Here is a 19,330-nt window from a genome sequence, read left to right as displayed (position 1 = left end):
GAGACCCGGCCATGGTCTGTTCAGGAGGAACAGCCACGGGTCTGGTGGAATTGTGAGGTCAAAAATCCTCTGTAGCCAATTTCTAATCTTTTCCCATAATGGAGCTATCCGAGGTCTTGTCCAACAAGGTCTTGTGCAACAGGTCCGCCGATACTCCACACTGTCGCGGGCACAGCGGGGAGTATCCTGGCACAAACCCTGCTAATTTCTGTGGAGGGAGATACCACCTCATTAAAACTTTATATGCGTTCTCCTTTAATGTAGTGCAGATCGAGCTCTTGGCTGCCACGTTCAGTATGGCCGTCCAATCCTCCTCACCCAGTTCCTCACCCATATCTATGTCCCACTTCGTCATATAGGATAGTTTATATTGATCTGTAGGGCCTGAACTGGCCACTTATTTATACATCTGCGATGTAAGTCCTCTTGTGTCTGTTTCTTTTTGAACGTTGAGTGGAGGACTCAATATATACATATTATTTTTTTTATTACAATTTTCACTTTCATGTCACTGCCACTGTCCACCACTGTGGGAATAGTGGTCTTAGTGATTGATCACACTGTCACCATTTTTTCTGATGGTTGTTTGACCTAAGTGCACATCACTGTTATACTAGCACTGTTACTGTATGAGAGCGCCACTCTTGTCAGCTTCACCCTATATTCTCCAACTGTACATATAACTTTTTAAACCAAGTGTACCTTCTGTGTCTGTGTACCCACTGACTCTCTCATTGGTTGAATCACGGAAACTTCAGCAGCTTGATATCCACATATAATTGGGAATGTATCCCTACTTGTATTTCAAGTATATATTAGTACATACAAACACACTCAAATATTGTATTGCTAAAACTGATATTTGCATATAATAAATAAGAGGTCACCACTCGCTTGTAAACTCCTGTATATTGGTAGAGGAACTAAAGTGATACGTATTTTCCTATGCCCAATGTTAAAGGGTCTGATATACAAACTATGCTTGGTTCTGTATAAATACATACACTAGATTTTATATAAACTACGCTTGGTTCTGTAAATATTTTATACACGAAGAATAAACCCTGCGGAGACTTGCAGAGGGGAAGTGACCGTGACAGACACAAGCAAGAGGGGAGCAGCCAGATAGTGACAGAGAAACGGGAGGAGGAGGAAGCAGCAGTGGCAGAGAGTACATGCAGTGCTGTAATATGGGAGACGGATGTGTCCCTACTGTGTATACAGTACAGAGCTATTTTACCACCCGTGTCTTGCACCCACAGATGTAGCCAATGTTACTGCTCCCGTTAAAGTATCAGTGTGGTAAAATGCCGGCAACCTTTCGTGTTCATACCACGCCACGTTTAATTTTGCATTGTAATAAGGTTGGATGCGTCTATACTCTGCGTGTCCCCCACCCCTCTCCTACACCTTCTTTTCTTGCACTCCCCGTAGCGGGATTTAAGCCCAGAGAAAGGCTTTAAGCAGCCTGGCAATTAAGGCCGAGTTCAGGGTAGCTGCTACGGACGCTTGCGTCTGTGCGCGCCTCCCCCGCGTGCTCCTGAAGCCCAGAGATTTGTGTTCAGGCTGCAGGAGTCGGGTCGCGGAGTTTGGGGGCGTGGCGGGGGCGGGGCGAACGTGTCATGGAGCTGGTTTGCTGAACCAGCTCACGTGACGCGACTGTAGCCCGAAATATCATCTCGGGTTGTAGCGGCAAAACAACGCTGCACGTTGCCGCCGGTGGAGTTTTCAGTTTGAACACTCCCACGAACAACCCAAGCGCGCGCACGTCACGTAGCAGCCACCCTGAACACGGCCTAAGGGATTGGCTCCGCAAGACATTGCTGGCCCCTCTGAAAGCAAAGGGGTAAGACTTTGATATCTGGACACCAGACAAACCCGTCCCCTCCGCCTCTCGCTACGTCACCACGTTTAGTAACATTCCTTCTATCTCCCTCTCTCTCACTTTCTCCCTCGGTTGTTTATTCCAGAGAGAACCGTGCAAGTAATCTGCTACTCTGCCGTCCACACCCTCCCGAAACAGGTACCCACAAATCAGCAGCTTCTGAACATCTGGGCTCGTGGTGGTGGTACAAAGTACCACTGATTTTATTTATTTTTTCTATTTTGAAATATCTCGTTGTTTCTTAAAAAAAAAAAAAAAAAAACTTGGCTTATTTCTATTCTCCCTCTCCCTCTGCCCCTGCCTCTCCCTCTCCCTCTCCCTCTCCCTCTGCCTCTGCCTCTGCCTCTCCCTCTCCCTCTGCCTCTGCCTCTGCCTCTGCCTCTGCCTCTCCCTCTCCCTCTCCCTCTCCCTCTCCCTCTCCCTCTCCCTCTGCCTCTGCCTCTGCCTCTGCCTCTGCCTCTGTATCTGCCTCTCCCTCTGCCTCTCCCTCTGCCTCTGCCTCTGCCCCTGCCTCTCCCTCTGCCTCTCCCTTTGCCTCTCCCTCTGCCTCTGCCTCTCCCTCTGCCTCTGCCTCTCCCTCTGCCTCTGCCTCTCCCTCTCCCTCTGCCTCTCCCTCTGCCCCTGCCTCTCCCTCTCCCTCTGCCTCTGCCTCTCCCTCTGCCTCTCCCTCTGCCTCTCCCTCTGCCTCTCCCTCTGCCTCTGCCTCTCCCTCTCCCTCTCCCTCTGCCTCTGCCTCTCCCTCCTTTACTCTCTTTTTCTCGCTCCCCTTCTCTTGTGCCTGGAGTACTGTACTGGCTCTCCGTAATTAATAATGAAAAAGCAGTACCTCCCCTACCCTCCCTCCCCCATCTATTATTATTTTATTTGTTTCTTATCAGGATGGGAAGCGGGGGTCCCTGGAGCTCAACCATGTTAATTTCAGCTCCTGTGATCCCCTGGCTCCCAGGATCCTTCCTGGTAAAGCCGGCGCTTCCTGCTATTTAAATCCCCTGCGTCACGTGGGCCAAGAGGCAGATTGCGTTGCGGCTTCTTATTGCCCCATTTGGCACGTGACATTTACAGCAGTAATATACGTGACATAATATTATAACACATAGTGGGAATAAGCGCTTCAGACATAACACAATAGGAAAAGGAGTCCCTGCCCGAAGAGCTTACACTCTAAGTTGTAAGTATGGAGAATTTACAGAGACAAAAGGACGTTCTGGTAAGTGCATTTGCAAGCAGCTAAGGTGTGTGTGTGTCCAGGTCTCCCCACCGGGCATCCCGCTTGGTTCCATGCTTACCTCCCACCAGCTGGGAGAACCTCCGATAAGAGCAGAGAAGTGGGGGCAATGTGCAGGGAGCACTCCGGAGGCTCCGCGGGTGCCGCCACGTTGGGACTGGCGCAGGAGTCGCATTGCGCAGACCAGGCCTGGTTGTGGTGGCCATTACCAATAAGCCCCGCAGGGGAACTACAGTTCCCAGCAGCCCCCGGCACTGTGGATCACCTCCTGCACTACAGCCAATAGGGCTCCTGGATTCTCCTGCTCTCACATTGCTACATTTCGTGCGCTGAGGACCACGCCAGTCGGTGCTGGTTCAAGAAGAGGGTAGGAGGTATGTGTGCAGGGTGTCTGTGGCCCCTGCACTAGGCCAGAGACTCCCTTAGGCCCAGCTAGGCCCCGACTCCCCTAAGCTTGTGGTTGCTGCAGGGACAGGCCCATTAGATAGGGACACTGCCCCTGTAGTGCCAAATGTGGGAGACACAGCCAAGACGCGGCGGCGAACTGTCAATCCTGTGGTCTGGGACCAGATCACCCCACAGATAAGAGACTCTCTTCATGGTGGGTTCCTCCAGCTAGACACCACCCAATGTGGAGGCGGACTCATCGCTGCTGACGACGACGGCGTGGGACCGGATGGCCCCTTTATCTTCAGTCAGCGCTACCGGTTGCTGGAGTACCTGGCAGGTATCACACCTGCAAGTGCACTAACTTTAATACGGGTTGTGGGCAGCGGTATCGCACACATTGGGTGGGTTGATTCTTGTGGACACCAGGGTGGTTGGGTGCCCAGGGGCACCTCAGTACTTTGGGGGGATATCCCATCCGAGTGTGGACATTGTGTTGGAGGACACTGTGGAGTTATGGCCGTGCCTGGCCTATTTGGTGTGGATATTATATTGTTCCCGTTTCATATGCATGCAGTAAACTGTTATCTTTATCAGTTTGCGTATTATTGCATTGGGTCCTGTGACGGGGTTATTCAACATAGTAGGATCCCGCGCAGGTGGAGGCGCTGTCACCAGACGGATCAGGCACACCCCAGGCTTCCAGCAGCAGAGGTTCAGGCCTCCTGTGAGCCACAGGTAACGCACCACACACACTCAGTAGCCACCACATCCCGAAGGCACTTAAATTAAATGCCGGTGAAGCGGCGAAGACCTCTGTAAACTGCACTTACCTTGGCTCAGACGGCTTCTGGAGATGTGTCGCCATTTGACGCTGTCAGGTCATGTGACGTCACGTTGCCATGGCAACATGATGCCGGAGCCGAGTTAAGGGGGGAAGCGCAGGTAAAAAATATTGCACTCCCCTGTATTACAGTATTAGCCAGCGGAGCTACCCATATTCTTCATTAAAGAGAACATTTAGGTTGTAGAATATTTTCCTTAAAAACGGAAGCGTTTCTCAGAACCAGTCCCTTATTCTTTACTTCGGAAGCGGAACTGTCGCTTTGCAAATGATAATATGGCTGTACTCCCTATCCCATTAGCATTTTTTTCATAGCACTGGCAGTAAGCACATACACACAGTTTACGAACACTGTGTATATAGAGCCAAAGCACTCACAGTCTAATTCCTATGTGGTACAAGATCACAAAGAGCTAATACAGTCTCCCATTCTACTCCCCCACGTCAGACAGTGAAGCTACCACTACGGGCATATCACTGTTCCAAGGAGCTACTTTCTGCTACCCGAGGCCGAGCGAGATAAAGGCCTAGAGCAGGGGGTGGCCAACTCCAGTCTTCAAAAGGCTCAGTCTTTGACTCAACCACCTGTGCTGAAGCAAGTATAGCCTTAAAACCTGATCTGTTGGTGGCTCTTGAAGACTGGAGTTGGCCATTCCTGGCCTAGTCATCAAACTATGAGGAGCCAAAGATGCAGTATTAACGCCTCGAAAAAAATCACCATATAGATATATTTTATCTATGCAAGTCATTATGGTGTTATCGCAGCCAGTACGGCAATGCAATATTTGTGCTGTACATTTACCGACAATGCGTTCTTTTTGCCACTTTTGACACTAACGTGAAATTTGTGACTACTGCCAAAAAATATACTCATTTTTATCACCTACCCCAGGGAAGAAAGGCCCAATGCCAGCCTTGGATAGGCGATCATAAAATGGAATGACAATGGGTGTCAATGGCACTGAATTCCACGGACATAAGAGATCTCCATTTCTCCTCAACCCCCGTGTACAGTATGACGGTAGGGGGTAACCAGGCTCTCTGTCACGGTAGTGCTGCCCGCAGACCAGACCCGTCCTTTTACTGAGGTGGGACGTATAGTAACCCGCACCTGCAGCAGAGGGACCGTGTCCGGGATGTGGTAGATTGCGTAGCCACGCCAGGAGACTTTAGTAACCAAGATACTTGCTGGATCCGGGGATAGAAGAATCGTGGTGGTTGACGTGGCTGAGGGTCGAGGATACGAGAGGTCTGGCAGGTCGAGGTCCAAGCCGAGATCGAGGGATGAGAGAGTCAGCGTAGTGAGGAGGGAGCATTTGGGCAGCAGGGGAAGGTGGAGAACCAGGTCCAGAGATCAATGGCAGTCGTCCGGGCTGCCACTTGCTCTGCCAGACCTGGTGGAGCCTGTCCCAGCGGGTGGCATGGAGATAGCCAGGGACGAAGGTGGCAAACTTGCACATGCCCCTTGGCTATTACAGATTTCCCGCTGACCCGGCTTTTCTAGCCAGCTTGGCTCTGATTGGTTGCTTGGGAATTTTCCCATGCGATGATTGGCTGCTGAGTTTTGTGAATGAAACTCAGAATACTGTAAGAATCTGTGAGCCAATCAGATTGTAGTTCTCCAGTAGTAACAGTGCGGGCGGGCTTTTCAAAGTTGCTCTTGCGCGAATAGCAGAGCAACCGGCTTCGATTTCAAGCCTGAGAAGCCTGCCTGCCAGAGTCTAAGTCCCGACTTTTGCACCCAAGTTCTCAAAATCGAACGTAGTTGGACACGGCTGGGATTTTATGCCGATTTGGAGTAACTCACGGTCAAGAAAGTCCGAGTTCTCAGTGGAGAAGGGATCGGTGGCGTGTGGAACTTTATGCCGATTTGAGTTCCAGGGAATTCTGGGCTAAGTCCCGGTCAGGGTAAAACTCATCTACTGAGTTCCCTGCACCAAGGAAAGTCTAGTTTTCGACCCCAGTCCCAAAGTAAGTGTGTCTTTTAGTCTGTATTTTGTGTATCATTGCGTGTAAGCGAATTTGTGCGAATAAACTTCAATTTATTTCATTACCTTATTTTGCTCAATGAATGATCCTGGTAAAAAGGTGTAAATTGCCCGGTCTCCCGTGACAAACATAAAATGGAATGACAATGGGTGTCAATGACACGGAATTTCACGGACATAAGAGATCTCCATTGCTCCTCATACCCCATGTGCAGTATATTATGGAGGTAGTAAGAACCCCACCAGGCAAAAATAAATAAATTTGATGTTAGTGTTAAAGACCTTTTATGATGATGATTGAGAATCCCGCTTACCATTGTGCATTTAATCACTCCCTAAGCAAGAGATTTGTTTACGGGTATAATTAGTGTTATTTAAAAAAAAAATCATATTTTTACATGCTACAATAGCATTAATTACTGACGGCATAATGTGGAGAAGAAGTATGTAATTATATGAGATGTTAAAGTACATTTTCCATGTGTTTTTTATTTTAGCAACAGTAACATCTTATTTCTTCTGGTTATAAACCCAGGTGTAGGTGGGCGAGTAATGATTTTTGAATTTGAGGCTACACAATATATACATTAAAGTTGGTGTCCGTGAACACTCATCAACTGCAATGATATTCAGATAGTGTATAACTTCAAGATTCCAAAATTGACATACATATGCCTCTTGTGTGCTCGCGTATAGTGTTTTTTTGTTTTTTTCTGTGTTGCGCCTCAGAAGGTAGGATACCAAAGCTGTTTACTGCTTTAGCAATTCTGAGCCAGTGGCGGTTGTTTAGTTACTGTATACCGGTTTTATGAGCTGTTTGGCCAAGAATTTGGTCTTCGCCCTCTGCCACTTTTCCTACTGATATTTAATTCTCCTTATCGGAGAATGTCATATTTCGTACCCTCTGCCTCTAAGAGGCAGTTCGCTCATGGGATTGTGGAGATTGCTGTGGTGACTCCACTTGGGAGCTTTGCCTTTCTCCCTGATCACTGCTCCAATGCCCCTCTCATGCTCTCTTCTCCCTTCCAGAGCTGCCCAACTCCTGGCTTCACCTGTGGCCCACCCCTTCTAAACTCCATCCCACCTTTCACTCTTCCTTCCATGCACTCCCCCATCAGCCTATCGCCCGACCCTGTGACATGATTGTTAAGCGGGGGGAGGGGGCGAATCGGCTGGCACAGGAAGCCTGTTCAGCTTCCGGCCCTGCAGAGGAAGAGGCCCCTGTCACCCAAGCAAGCATCCACTGCGGCTGGGCCTGACTGCTGCCCTGGCGCACTCCCCCTGATGGCAGAGCTGCCAGCATGTGTCTAATATGCGGGAAGAATGAATTTATATCCCAGCGTGCAGCAAAGTATCACAAGAGTTCCCAAACCATGCAATACACACATTTTTAATGCATGCAGTAAAAAGAACGCATTTATCATCACAAAATGGAAGGCATTTTGATGATCTACACTATACATGTAAGCGTGCGTTATTACGTTTCATATTTCATTTTTTAACTCTACCTTCGTTTAATTCATTCATACTTTGATGGCCAAAGAGTCTTTAACAGGGGGCACTGGTAGCTGTGGCAGTAAAGTGCATTAGATAAGTATTAATGGGAGTATGTACAGTAACAGCCATCTTCTGTGTTTGTCTGTGATAAATGTCCCTTACGATTTATCCTTTAACACATTAATCACTGCCATTTAACCCTGAGGTTCCCAACTCCAGTCCTCAGGATCCTCCAACAGGTCAGGTTTTCAGAATATCTCTGCTTCAGCACAGGTGGGTCCGTCTTCGGCTGAGGCACTGATTTAAGCCACCGGTGCTGAAGCTGGGATATCCTGAAAACCTGACCTGTTCTCTGTGTTCTTGAGGACAGGAATTGAGAACTTCTTATTTAACCTATCACCACCCCAAGCTTACTTTTGTCCTAACTTTAGTGTATATAACAAAATGTACCAAATAAATATGTAGAGCACCTGCTGCATTTATTTAGGAGTTCTTTGTAATTCAGGGTCTTTTTAAAACACACTGTTTTACAGGTTGCACTTTCAACCCCTTGGCAGCTGCAGGAACGGCAATATATTGTCCTGAGCTGTGGTTCTGGCCCAGTACGGCAGCGACGAGGGTTTATGGGAGATTGGACAAACCTGTATCCTCTTTCCTTTTGCACAGAGATGGCAATGCGGGTGCTGGCCCTGAGCGAGCGGGCACTGAGACACGCCACACTCGTGGGCAGAGTCTGGCTCCCAGTCCTCTTCCTGGTCCGTGTGCTGACGCTGGCGCTGGCTGAGACGTCCGTGTGGGCGGGGGAAGCATCTCATTTTGTGTGTAACAGCCATCAACCCGGGTGCAGCACCACGTGCTATGGATCCTTCTCCCCAATGACCTACCCACAATACTGGTTCCTGCATCTCCTTTTGGTCACCTGTCCTTCTCTACTCTACCTGGGTACCTCCATCTGTGTGCCCCAGATGGTACAAGACCCCCATGCCAAGAAGGTAGAGTGGTTGCCAACCTCTCCTGAGGATACCGCAAACGTCACCAGTCCGCCTGAGCTGCACGGGTCCAACCCTAGGACTCTCCCGCGCTTTTATATCCTCAGCCTCCTGATCAAGGTGCTCTTGGAGGCTGGCTGTATAGTGGGCCAGTACTACTTCCTGGGATTTAAGGTGCCAGGCAGCTTTGTTTGCCAGAAGGAGCCTTGCCCACATAATATAGACTGCTTCATCCCAAACCCCACCAAGAAAAACATCTTCATCGCCCTTGTGTTAGGGCAAACCGGGGCATCCCTGCTCCTCACCCTGCTAGAGATGCTTTTCCTGGTGCTACGGAGACTGCACAAATGAGCATTTTCCCAGCTTTATTAAAGATCACCTGTATATTATGTACTCTTCCTTCATTGCAGTAGCAATACCACGCAGCTGGTCAAAAAGGTTATTTTAAAACAACTTTATCACTGCAACGGCTTCCTTAGAAAGATGCAATAAACCCGTAGATTCTAGTGTTACTTGTGCAAAATTAATCAGTTTCAGTTTTCTCCGGGTCTGCTTAATTCAAATGGTATCTGGTTATTATTGTACTTTCCCCTTAATCTTTTTCAAGTAATTATGCTTGCCATCATTAGCCCAACACAACATGGGAGGGGAAAGACCGAACAACCTCCCTGTATATAGAATAGTTTTATCACAAAGGAGACTAGGTGAAGTTTGAATAAACCATCCAAAGTTTCTGGTTACTAGGGAGACAATAAAACTTTATTGGTAAAAAAAACTTATTTTATACAAAAATTGTATCAATGACCTACATATAACCTTGCAACATGTCCCTGCCATTAACTTTGGTCCTAGGATAACTCTTTGAGTGGCGGCACTCTGTGCTAGAAATGCCCGTTTTCTAGAGGGAGATTGGGTTCATTGCTCCAGTGCAGTGTCCTCCCCGTCCGTAAGCATCCTGGGGGGCTCTACCAGCAATCACGTGGTTCATATCCGGAAGGTCGGTGGTACTTGGCTACTGCCGATTTTCTGGCACTCCATGGGTTAATGACATTGGCATCCTTTGAAAGATCCAGTCACCCTTAGATTTGAGGGAGGAAAAATAAGTAGCTTTTTCACTGGTTCCTACGAAAATTAATTGTCTGACACACAAGTCCTGATCCATGCTTTTATCTCTTTGGCAAACGATAGGGTGATAATGACACACGTTACCTTTCACTGACAAAAGGGCGGGTTGCCAAATACCACTTCACTCTTCTTTCTTTCAAAGGAGCGTGGAATTGTAAGTCTGTGAATAAAAAAAGCAGTGGTACTGTGGGTGTGAAAGTAAAAAGCAGTGGTACTCTCTTGTGCCATCACACCTTGACCACTGATTAGGGGAGTGAAGAAATGTTAGGAGTTATTATTATAATGAGAGATATATATATATCGTCTATGTCTCTCTCCTCATTCCTAACATATCCCATGTAGGGAACCGGATTAACCATTTCAGTTCCAGAGAGGCCTGTAATCTTGAGTTAACAAGGCTCTTACATTTGACACAAGGTATCTGATTTGAACGCAGAACCCTTTGCATGTGTATTTTCTGTAGGCCATGTTAAATATGGCTGCATCCTGAGTGCTTTATTTCTTTCCAGACAAATAAACTGCATGTTATCACCCCTTGTCTCGTTTCTCTGTGATTTTGAGAGGCAATATGTATAAAGAGAGCAGCCTGATAATGAGGGGAGAGTGGAGAGGTATGAGGGACGCAGCTCACAGTAAGGGGGAGGGGAGAGGGCACCCCAACAGCTAAAGGTATAAAGGGACTTCTCACAGGGAGGGGGGGTGAGAGGTATGAGGGGAGCACCTCACAGTGAGAGGGGGAGACAGGTATAAGGGGGCATATCACAGAGGTGGGAGAAGAGAGGTATGAGAGGGGTACTTCAGAGTGATGGGGGGGAGAGGTATGAGGGGCGCACCTCATAGTGAGGGGGGAGGTGAGAGATATGAGGAGTGCTCCTCAGTGAGGGGGAGGAGAGAGATATGAGGGGCGCACCTAATAGAGAGGGGGAGGAGAGAGGGATGAGGGGGGAACCTCAGTGAGGGGAGAGACATGAGGGGCACACCTCATAGTGAGGGGGGAGGTGAGAGTTATGAGGGGGGAACCACAGTGAGGGGGGAGGTAGAGCTATGAGGGGCACACCTCATAGTGACGGGGGAGGAGAGAGATATGAGGGGTGCACCTCACAATGAGGGGGGAGTGGTATGAGGGGGCACCTTACAGCAAGGGGGGATGTGAGAAGTATGAGTAGGGTTGCCAAGTGTCCGGTTTTCAACCGGACAGGCCGGTAATTTTGCTGTGTGTCTTGTATTAAATTGGAGGTAATACTGGACACGTATGTGTCCGGTATTACCATTGTGGCGAGGGTGGCGGCGGTGTCAAGCGCGAGGGTGGCGGCGGTGGCAAGCGCGAGGGCGGATGGAAGTGCTGGTGTTGAGAGGGCGGGCCGCAGACGATAGCCGGGAGCAGTCAGGAGGACTCGTGTGCTGTCTGAGTGGAGGAGAGGATGACCAGAGGATGGCAGGGTCAGAGCCCACACCCCGGCTGCCCAGAGATAGGTTCCGGTGCTGTCTGTGGCCTGCCAGGAGATACGGTAAAGAGAAATTACAATTTGGCCTGAGATGATGATATTGGGAGGGGAATAAGATGATGATGATATTGGGAGGGGAATAAGATGATGATGATATTGGGGGAGGGGAGGGGGAGATGAGCAGAGATGATGATGGGGGAATAAGATGATGATTATGATGATGGGGTGGGGAAATAAGATGATGATGGGGGAGCTGAGATGATGATGGGGGAATAAGATGATGATGATGGGGGGGAATGAGAGGATGATGATGGGGGGAAATTAGATGATGATGATGTGAGTGGGAAATGAGATGATTATGGGGGGGAGATGAGATGATGAGGGGGGAATGAGATGATGATGATGATTCTGGGGAGGGCACACTCTCCACAGACCCCACCCCACTGACTTTTCTCAAGCGCTTCGTACCTTTCACCATTGTGTCCAGTATTTTTGGATGACACCTGGCAATCCTAGGTATTAGGGGGGCATCTCAGAGTGAGGGGGGATGTGAGAGGTATGAGGGGGGCATCTCCCAGTGAGAGGGGGGAGAGGTGCTTACCTCATAGTGAGGGGGGAGGAGAGAGGTATGAGGGGGCGCATCACACAGTGAGGGGGGAGAGGTGTGAGGGGGCACTTCACAGTGAGGGGGAGGTGAGAGGTATGAGGGGCGCACCTGATAGTGAGGGGGGAGAAGTATGAGGGGCACACCACACAGTGAGGGGGGAGGAGAGAGGTATGAGGGGCTTACCTCATAGTGAGGGTGGAAGTGAAAGGTATGAGGGGTGCAACTCATAGTGAGGGGGGAGGAGAGTGGTATGAGGGGCGCACCTCATGGTGAGGGTGTGAGAGGTATGAGGGGCGCACCTCATAGTGAGGGGGGAGGAGAGAGGTATGAGGGGTGCACCTCAGTGAGGAGGGAGGAGATAGGTATGAGGGGCACACCTGATAGTGAGGGGGGAGAGGTATGAGGATCGCACCTCATAGTGAGGGGGGAGAAGTATGAGGGGCACACCTCACAGTGAGGGGGAGAGGTATGAGGATCGCAACTCATAGTGAGGAGAGAGGTATGAGGGACGCAACTCATAGTAAGGAGAGAGGTATGAGGGGCGCACATCATAGTGAGGGGGGAGTAGAGAGGTATGAGGGGCACACATCAGTGAGGGGGGAAGAGAGAGGTATGAGGGGCGCACCTCATGGTGAGGGGGAGGAGAGAGGTATGAGGGGCACACCTCATAGTGAGGGGGGAGGTGAGAGGTATGAGGGGCGCACCACATGGTGAGGGGGAGAGAGGTATGAGGGGCGCACCTCATAGTGAGGGGGGAGGAGAGAGGTATGAGGGGCGCACCTCATGGTGAGGGGGGAGGAGAGAGGTATGAGGGGCGCTCCTCATAGTGAGGGGGGAGGTGAGAGGTATGAGGGGCACACCACATGGTGAGGGGGAGAGAGGTATGAGGGGCGCACCTCATAGTGGGGGGGAGGTGAGAGGTATGAGGGGCGCACCTCATAGTGGGGGGGGAGGTGAGAGGTATGAGGGGCGCACCACATGGTGAGGGGGAAAGAGGTATGAGGGGCGCACCTCATAGTGGGGGGGGAGGAGAGAGGTATGGGGGGCGCACCACATAGTGGGGGGGGAGGAGAGAGGTATGAGTGGCGCAACTCATAGTGGGGGGGAGGAGAGAGGTATGAGGGGCGCACCTCATGGTGAGGGGGAGAGAGGTTTGAGGGGCGAAACTCATAGTGAGGGGGGAGGAGAGAGGTTTGAGGGGCGCACATCATGGTGAGGGGGAGAGAGGTTTGAGGGGTGCACCTCATGGTGAGGGGGAGAGAGGTATGGGGGGCGCACCTCATGGTGTGAGCTGGGAGGGTGATAGACATATATTACAATCCTTTGCAGAGTGTTGTAAAGGATTAAAATAACCTGCCCTGCCCCATTTCCCTGTCCCTCCCCCATACATCCTGCACTCCCTCCTCCTGCCTTTAGTAATAAGTCGGAGTCTAGCATTTTGGACCTTTCGTGATAGGGGTGCAACGTTTGCACCACTGTCTGCCCCCCTGTCCAGCCATCCCAGACTCCGAGCGGGAAGCGGGACCCCACCACAGGTGAGTGAGCGCTCAATACAGATTAATAACAATTCCATACAGAACTGGCAGTATGCAGCATGCAGCAGTGCAGAATGAGACACCGTCTCCAAACAGCATACACTCTAATGTGTAATATAACTGAAGCACAGCACCATAACATAGCTGATCCGTGGCATTTTTGTATATAGCGCTGGCGATGTGCGCAGCTCTGTATATAGCAGAGTAATGGGTTGGATCTGCAGTAACTTGGTAGCTGAGGTTGATAAAAGACACGTGTACATCTAGTTCAACCTTCGCTAAAAACTGAGATACTCGCATTTTATTTTCTATTGATCCAGATGAGGCAAAAACCTCAGTTCCACTATATGGGGTCGTGAAATATTTCTGTGATCTCTCCCTGGATCAATACTCATAGTAATATCACTGCTTTTGAATCCCAGGGTCTGGCCCGTTGTGACCTAGTGGGAATTTACTTTATCTCCCTGTCAAAAATGAGATTGCAAGCTCTTTGGGGCAGTGACTGATGTCTGTAAAATGATATGTACAGTGCTGCGTGTACTGTCAGCACATTATAAGAAATGATTATTTGCTCAATCAGATCACTGTGAGGATCAATACTGCTTCTGTTTCATATGTTGCTGTTTAGCATATCCCTTCATACATCTAATACTGTATCCAGTCTCCATGTTCTGCAGCAACATATATACCAGAATTTCCATATACCACAGCTGTGCTAAGCAGTTTTCGGCTGTACAATCAGAAAAAATGTCCCTTGGTCCAAAGTTGAAAGCCGTGCGGTTACGTTGTAAAGAAGTGGAGTGGTTCTGGTCACCAAACTCCTGAAATGTTCTAAAGCTTGATGGACATTTTTGCATCAGTCCAGAAGAGAAGGGGTTAACCTGTTTGCAGCCAGAGTAGTTTGTAGCAATGGATTGCAGGCCTCTCTGGCAGTGCATGGGTTAGCTGAAATCCTAGCTGCCTCCCTGCACTGGGCATCTCTGGATAATGTCACAGAGCTGTGAAGTCAGAAAGATTTTCCACAAACAGAGGCCTGATATAGACATGGAGCACCTACTCACGGATACCTACTCACCCACCGCTGGTGTGGGCTGCCATGTTAACACTTTGCCTGCTGGCAGAGTCACAGGGGGAAGGACAGAGGGACGGAGCATAGGGAACAGTTTCTGCACATCTGGGAATCATCACTGCACACACAGCCTGCACATACAGTAGTGTAAGACACACACTGAATGTACCACTGCCTGATTTATGATAATAGGTACAGAGAGTCCCGTCTCTTATAAGAGACATTGCGGGAGAAATAAACACTTAGCTCAGTTCTGCTTTCCTGTTATCAGAACTCAGGATACACCAGGACACAGAGTCTCGCTTTGAAGCCGCTCCATGCTAGATTGAGGGGGTAATTCTATACCAGCGATGTGAGGAGGTCCCACTTGGAAATACTCACAGCTCATATCCAGAACTTTAATAATATAAAAGAGAACCAAAAAATAACGATCTTCCTAGGAGAAGACAAAACCACAGCAGGACTGGATACACACTATATCAGCACCTGCCACAGACTGAGAGACGCCCACTAACCCCCACATCCCTGTGTGTAACTGTTACCCATGTACCGTGCAATCATTATACCGTATCCCCTGTTATTCATGCTTTGGCAATACTGAAATGCTTTCTGTCATACCAATAAAGCTATTTGATTTGATTCTACAGTATATAATCCAAAGTGGCCATTTGGACAGTCTATTGCTGAAACCCCCTATCAACTTCAATAGGGATTTTCGGTTGCAAACGGCCACTTCAGACCCCTAAGGGTGTGAGGAAGCGCTGAAAAGGGTAGTCAGGTACAAGGAACAGCCTTCAAACAGACATGGTAGGGAGCAAATCCACTCAGAGAAATCAAGAATGCTTGGGATACACTGAAGGAACACCGACAGAGGTAGCAAGCTCAGATGTATGGCCATGGTTGAGTCTATCATAGCAGAAATGGGTAGACTTGGTGGGACAAACAGCCCTTACCTGCCCTCATTTTCTGTCTCTCCATGGGAAGGCCTCTTGTTAGTGATGCAACCAGTAATCAAGAGATATCTCTTCCCCTCAATGTTACTCCTATCATTACCCTGAAGGCCAAAACAGGGCTCTGTGACGCATGATACGCAGATCCCACAGTAGATGTAATGTTTTGGTTTACTTAAATATCACTGGTGCCAGCCATTCCCAGCAGCATTACCCACTGGCAACTTCTCAGGGTCTATTGTTCACGTAGACATTGTAGCCAACTGGGTAGAGCAGTCTAAACTCTGGTATATATTTTACCAGTTGTTTAACGTGCTTTCCAATGTTACTCACTGACATTGCAGTCTAAACTTTGCAATATTTTTGTATAGCGACGCCCCTGGCAGTAGGCAAAGAATAACAGAAAACCTGAACTGATAACGTGGTAACACAGCTTGTTCTGATGATTTTGCTGAGCAGTGAACGATAAGACAGGGCACACGTCTTCCCCTTCTGTGCCTGAGATCACAGAGCCTTCCAGGAAGGATATGATGTATTTACACAGGTTTGGGAGCTGACTCATTAAAACAAAGCACCATAAATAATGGGGACGGAGCTGTCACTTTACACTAACACACAGGGTGACTGTTTGTTTTATTTCCTTTCCTACATGTTTTCTCACATCCACAGTAATGTGAAGGGATAAGACAGACAAAAAGGACCCTAAGCCATTTCATAGTAGCATGACAGTGACATTGACACAAAATACCTCTACGGATCACCTCAAAAGTCACTAGGACAGAACAGAATACACTTGGAAGGCAAGCTCGATATAGATTTGTTTTTATCTATAATCTCACTTTATAAAATTCCAGCTTTGAGGTGCAAGTTTATCACCAAAACTTTGCAATGTTACAGACTTTATGTAATAAAAGTAACAGTTATTTTTAACTGAATTAGCTTAGGCTGATGGTAAGGATAATTTCACAGCCAAGAGGTTTGGAATGGACCATTGAGTCTGTCCCTCCCACGGTAGGTTGGCACAGTGACGCATTGAGATGAAATATATAGCTCAGCCTAGACTAGACTATCCCACCTACTAGGTTTTATTTTGCTTGTTCTCTTCCCTCCTGCAGTATCTCCCCTTCTCCAATGTATAATCGAGCTTTAAATATTCCAGGCTGTGTGTCCCCCAGTGTTAGCAGCATAAACTAGAAGATTAACCCAAGCCATGGTGAAATATACCAGACACCAACATGGGGTTGCATGTACAGACTAATGTGACATGGTGGGTGGGACTGATTTAAATTAACACCTAACATACTACTGATAATTTTGGGAATGTCTGAATCAAGACAGCTGTAAGGGGAGCAGCCTTTGGAAGTAGTGTGTGTGTGTGTGTGTGTGTGTGTGTGTGTGTGTGTGTGTGTGTGTGTGTGTGTGTGTGTGTGTGTGTGTGTGTGTGTGTGTGTGTGTGTGTGTGTGTGTGTGTGTGTGTGTGTGTGTGTAAGACATTTGTATTACTAACAATTCACTTCTGTGGTTCTGAATTGCAGGAACTACATCCAGGCACTATGGGAGATTGGGGCTTTCTTGAAAAGCTGTTGGATCAAGTGCAGGAGCATTCCACAGCCATTGGAAAAATCTGGCTCATGGTGTTATTTATCTTCCGCATCTTAATCCTAAGCCTGGCTGGGGAGTCGGTTTGGGGAGACGAGCAGTCAGACTTTATCTGCAACACTAAGCAGCCAGGCTGCACTAATGTCTGCTACGACAAGGCGTTCCCCATCTCCCATGTCCGCTACTGGGTGCTGCAGTTCCTCTTTGTCAGCACCCCCACCCTGGTCTACCTGGGCCACATTATCTACCTGTCCAGAAGGGATGAGAAGCTGAGGCAGAAGGAGAATGAACTGAGGGCTCTGGAGGACAAAGATGAGCAGGTGGACCATTCCATAGTTGACATAGAGATGAAACGCCTGAAACTCTGCGTCCAGGAAGACGGGAGGGTCAAGGTCCGGGGAGCCCTGATGTGCACCTACATCACCAGTGTCATCTTCAAGAGTATCTTCGAAGCTGGGTTCCTGCTGGGTCAGTGGTACCTTTACGGCTTTGTGATGCCTCCAAAATATGAGTGTGAGAGGGACCCATGTCCCCATATAGTGTACTGCTATGTGTCCCGACCCATGGAGAAAACCATATTCATCATCTTCATGCTGGTGGTGTCTCTTATCGCCCTTGTGCTAAATTTGCTGGAGCTGATCCATCTTGTTGGACGGTGCATTTGCCGGAATGTGAAGAGCTGTTCCTTAGCCAAATACCCCAAAGAAGTGGGTATATTCCCAGATAAAACCTACAACCTGCCCAGTGCCCCAGTCCAGGACAAGCCCTGCCTTTACTTTCCCATGGACAAGAACCACCTACCATACCCAGCCTACAAAATGTCAAACGAGCAAAACTGGGCCAATTACAACACTGAGAAGCATCTGGCCATGAATGTTGGAATCCCATCAACTTTGGACCATAGTGCCTTCAATGGCCATCCTATGTCTGCTTCTACCAGAGCAAGTAGTTGCACCTCCAACAAACAGTATGTTTAAGCTTGAGATCCTGACATTGCCCAGGCAGGGCAGGGATTCTCACCCTGAGCTCTTTCATTGCTGGTTGATGGGTGGGTTGGGGTGGGTAAGATGTTGCTCATTGCTTCCATTTTTACTATCCTTTTCCCACATATTGGTGAACATTACAAGGATTTATACACTTTATGACAAAGGATGGCTCTCTAAAGGACAAATGTTATCAAGGATTCTGCATGACATGGAAGCGCTGTCCTGCCCAAGTTTGGTATGTTCCATTCTTTCATTTCCGACGCACTATCTCACTGCCACAGAGGAAAAGCTGAAATGCTTTATCTCTACTAGGGAGTCATGACTGTGGTTTCGCTCCCTTCTCCTGCCTGAGAATGTCCCTGCCAAAGACCCATAATGTCAGGATTAGTAAGGTATTGAATAAACGGAGGTTTAAGTACTAAACAGATTATTTAAAAATAAAAATGTCTTTTTAAAAAATGACCATTACATTTGCTTTTTAAATCCTATTCACAAACCGTGCTGTCAAATATTAATATTAAAGCAAATGTTGATGAAAAAATGTTTATTGGGCCAATTAAATATGGCTACCATTGTGAATTTTCTATAAGATGCATTACAATGCATCCCAAATCATTGCAGTTTAGGGGTCAGTGCAATATTCTTACTTAATAAAAGTATGACCCCTTGTTGATCCATAAAGAAAGCACTACTACAGTATATACTGTATACTCTGTATTCCAAGGAAACTTTTTTGCATTTCGGCCCTTATTATGCTGTGCGGTTCTCTTCTCTGTGCTGGGGAAGATTTTAGACCGCTTAATCTAAATGAAGATCTCTTTATCAGCACAGGCTAGACAGCTGTTCTAATATTAACTTCCTTCGACTTATTTATGGATCGTACTCGCAATATAAACCAACAGGGAAGTCTTTCCCCACATTAGGGGTCACTTAACTGGCATTCATAACAAACATTATGGGTGGAGAGAGGGAATCAGCAACTGTGGCTCTGTGAAAACTACCCTACAGCACTGAATGTCTACATCGTATTAGTAGTATAAGATTAGGGATTTAATGTACAGTAACTTTACTATCCCGGGCCTGGTAACTGATGCCACAGGAAGCACACAACACATAGGGTGGGGGATCTGTATCAAGAGGAACAATCTACTCCAAAATACGAAGGGAAAACGTTCCTCTACGTCAGTTTGCTCCTATGC

General features: G+C 48.2%; 2 protein-coding genes across 3 annotated transcripts; both read left to right on the top strand.

Moving 5' to 3' along the window:
* Positions 1 to 1,913: 1,913 nt before the first annotated feature.
* On the top strand, positions 1,914 to 10,473 carry LOC142497167 (gap junction alpha-8 protein-like). 2 transcript variants are annotated; one of them, XM_075604606.1, is made up of 2 exons: positions 1,914 to 2,023; positions 8,493 to 10,473. In XM_075604606.1, the coding sequence occupies exon 2, from the start codon at positions 8,495 to 8,497 to the stop codon at positions 9,164 to 9,166; it is 672 nt and encodes a 223-aa protein (XP_075460721.1). In that variant the 5' UTR covers positions 1,914 to 2,023; positions 8,493 to 8,494; the 3' UTR covers positions 9,167 to 10,473. The 2 variants fall into 2 exon arrangements, with proteins under 2 accessions (XP_075460721.1, XP_075460722.1); XM_075604607.1 differs by lacking the exon at positions 1,914 to 2,023 and adding an exon at positions 6,080 to 6,312.
* A 2,941-nt stretch (positions 10,474 to 13,414) lies between these two features.
* Positions 13,415 to 18,157, top strand: LOC142497166 (gap junction alpha-4 protein-like). The gene is made up of 2 exons (XM_075604605.1): positions 13,415 to 13,527; positions 17,082 to 18,157. The coding sequence occupies exon 2, from the start codon at positions 17,100 to 17,102 to the stop codon at positions 18,120 to 18,122; it is 1,023 nt and encodes a 340-aa protein (XP_075460720.1). The 5' UTR covers positions 13,415 to 13,527; positions 17,082 to 17,099; the 3' UTR covers positions 18,123 to 18,157.
* The last annotated feature ends 1,173 nt before the right edge of the window (positions 18,158 to 19,330 follow it).

This window comes from Ascaphus truei, chromosome 6 (assembly GCF_040206685.1).
Source record: "Ascaphus truei isolate aAscTru1 chromosome 6, aAscTru1.hap1, whole genome shotgun sequence".
Classification (NCBI taxonomy): Eukaryota; Metazoa; Chordata; class Amphibia; order Anura; family Ascaphidae; genus Ascaphus; species Ascaphus truei.
Note: the sequence above shows the minus strand (reverse complement) of the source record. Positions and strands in the feature narration are given on the sequence as shown.

What these genes read in the sequence shown, in the direction of transcription:
- LOC142497167 (XM_075604606.1), top strand. Translation starts at nt 8,495, where the DNA reads ATGGCAATGCGGGTGCTGGCCCTGAGCGAGCGGGCACTGAGACACGCC.
- LOC142497166 (XM_075604605.1), top strand. Translation starts at nt 17,100, where the DNA reads ATGGGAGATTGGGGCTTTCTTGAAAAGCTGTTGGATCAAGTGCAGGAG.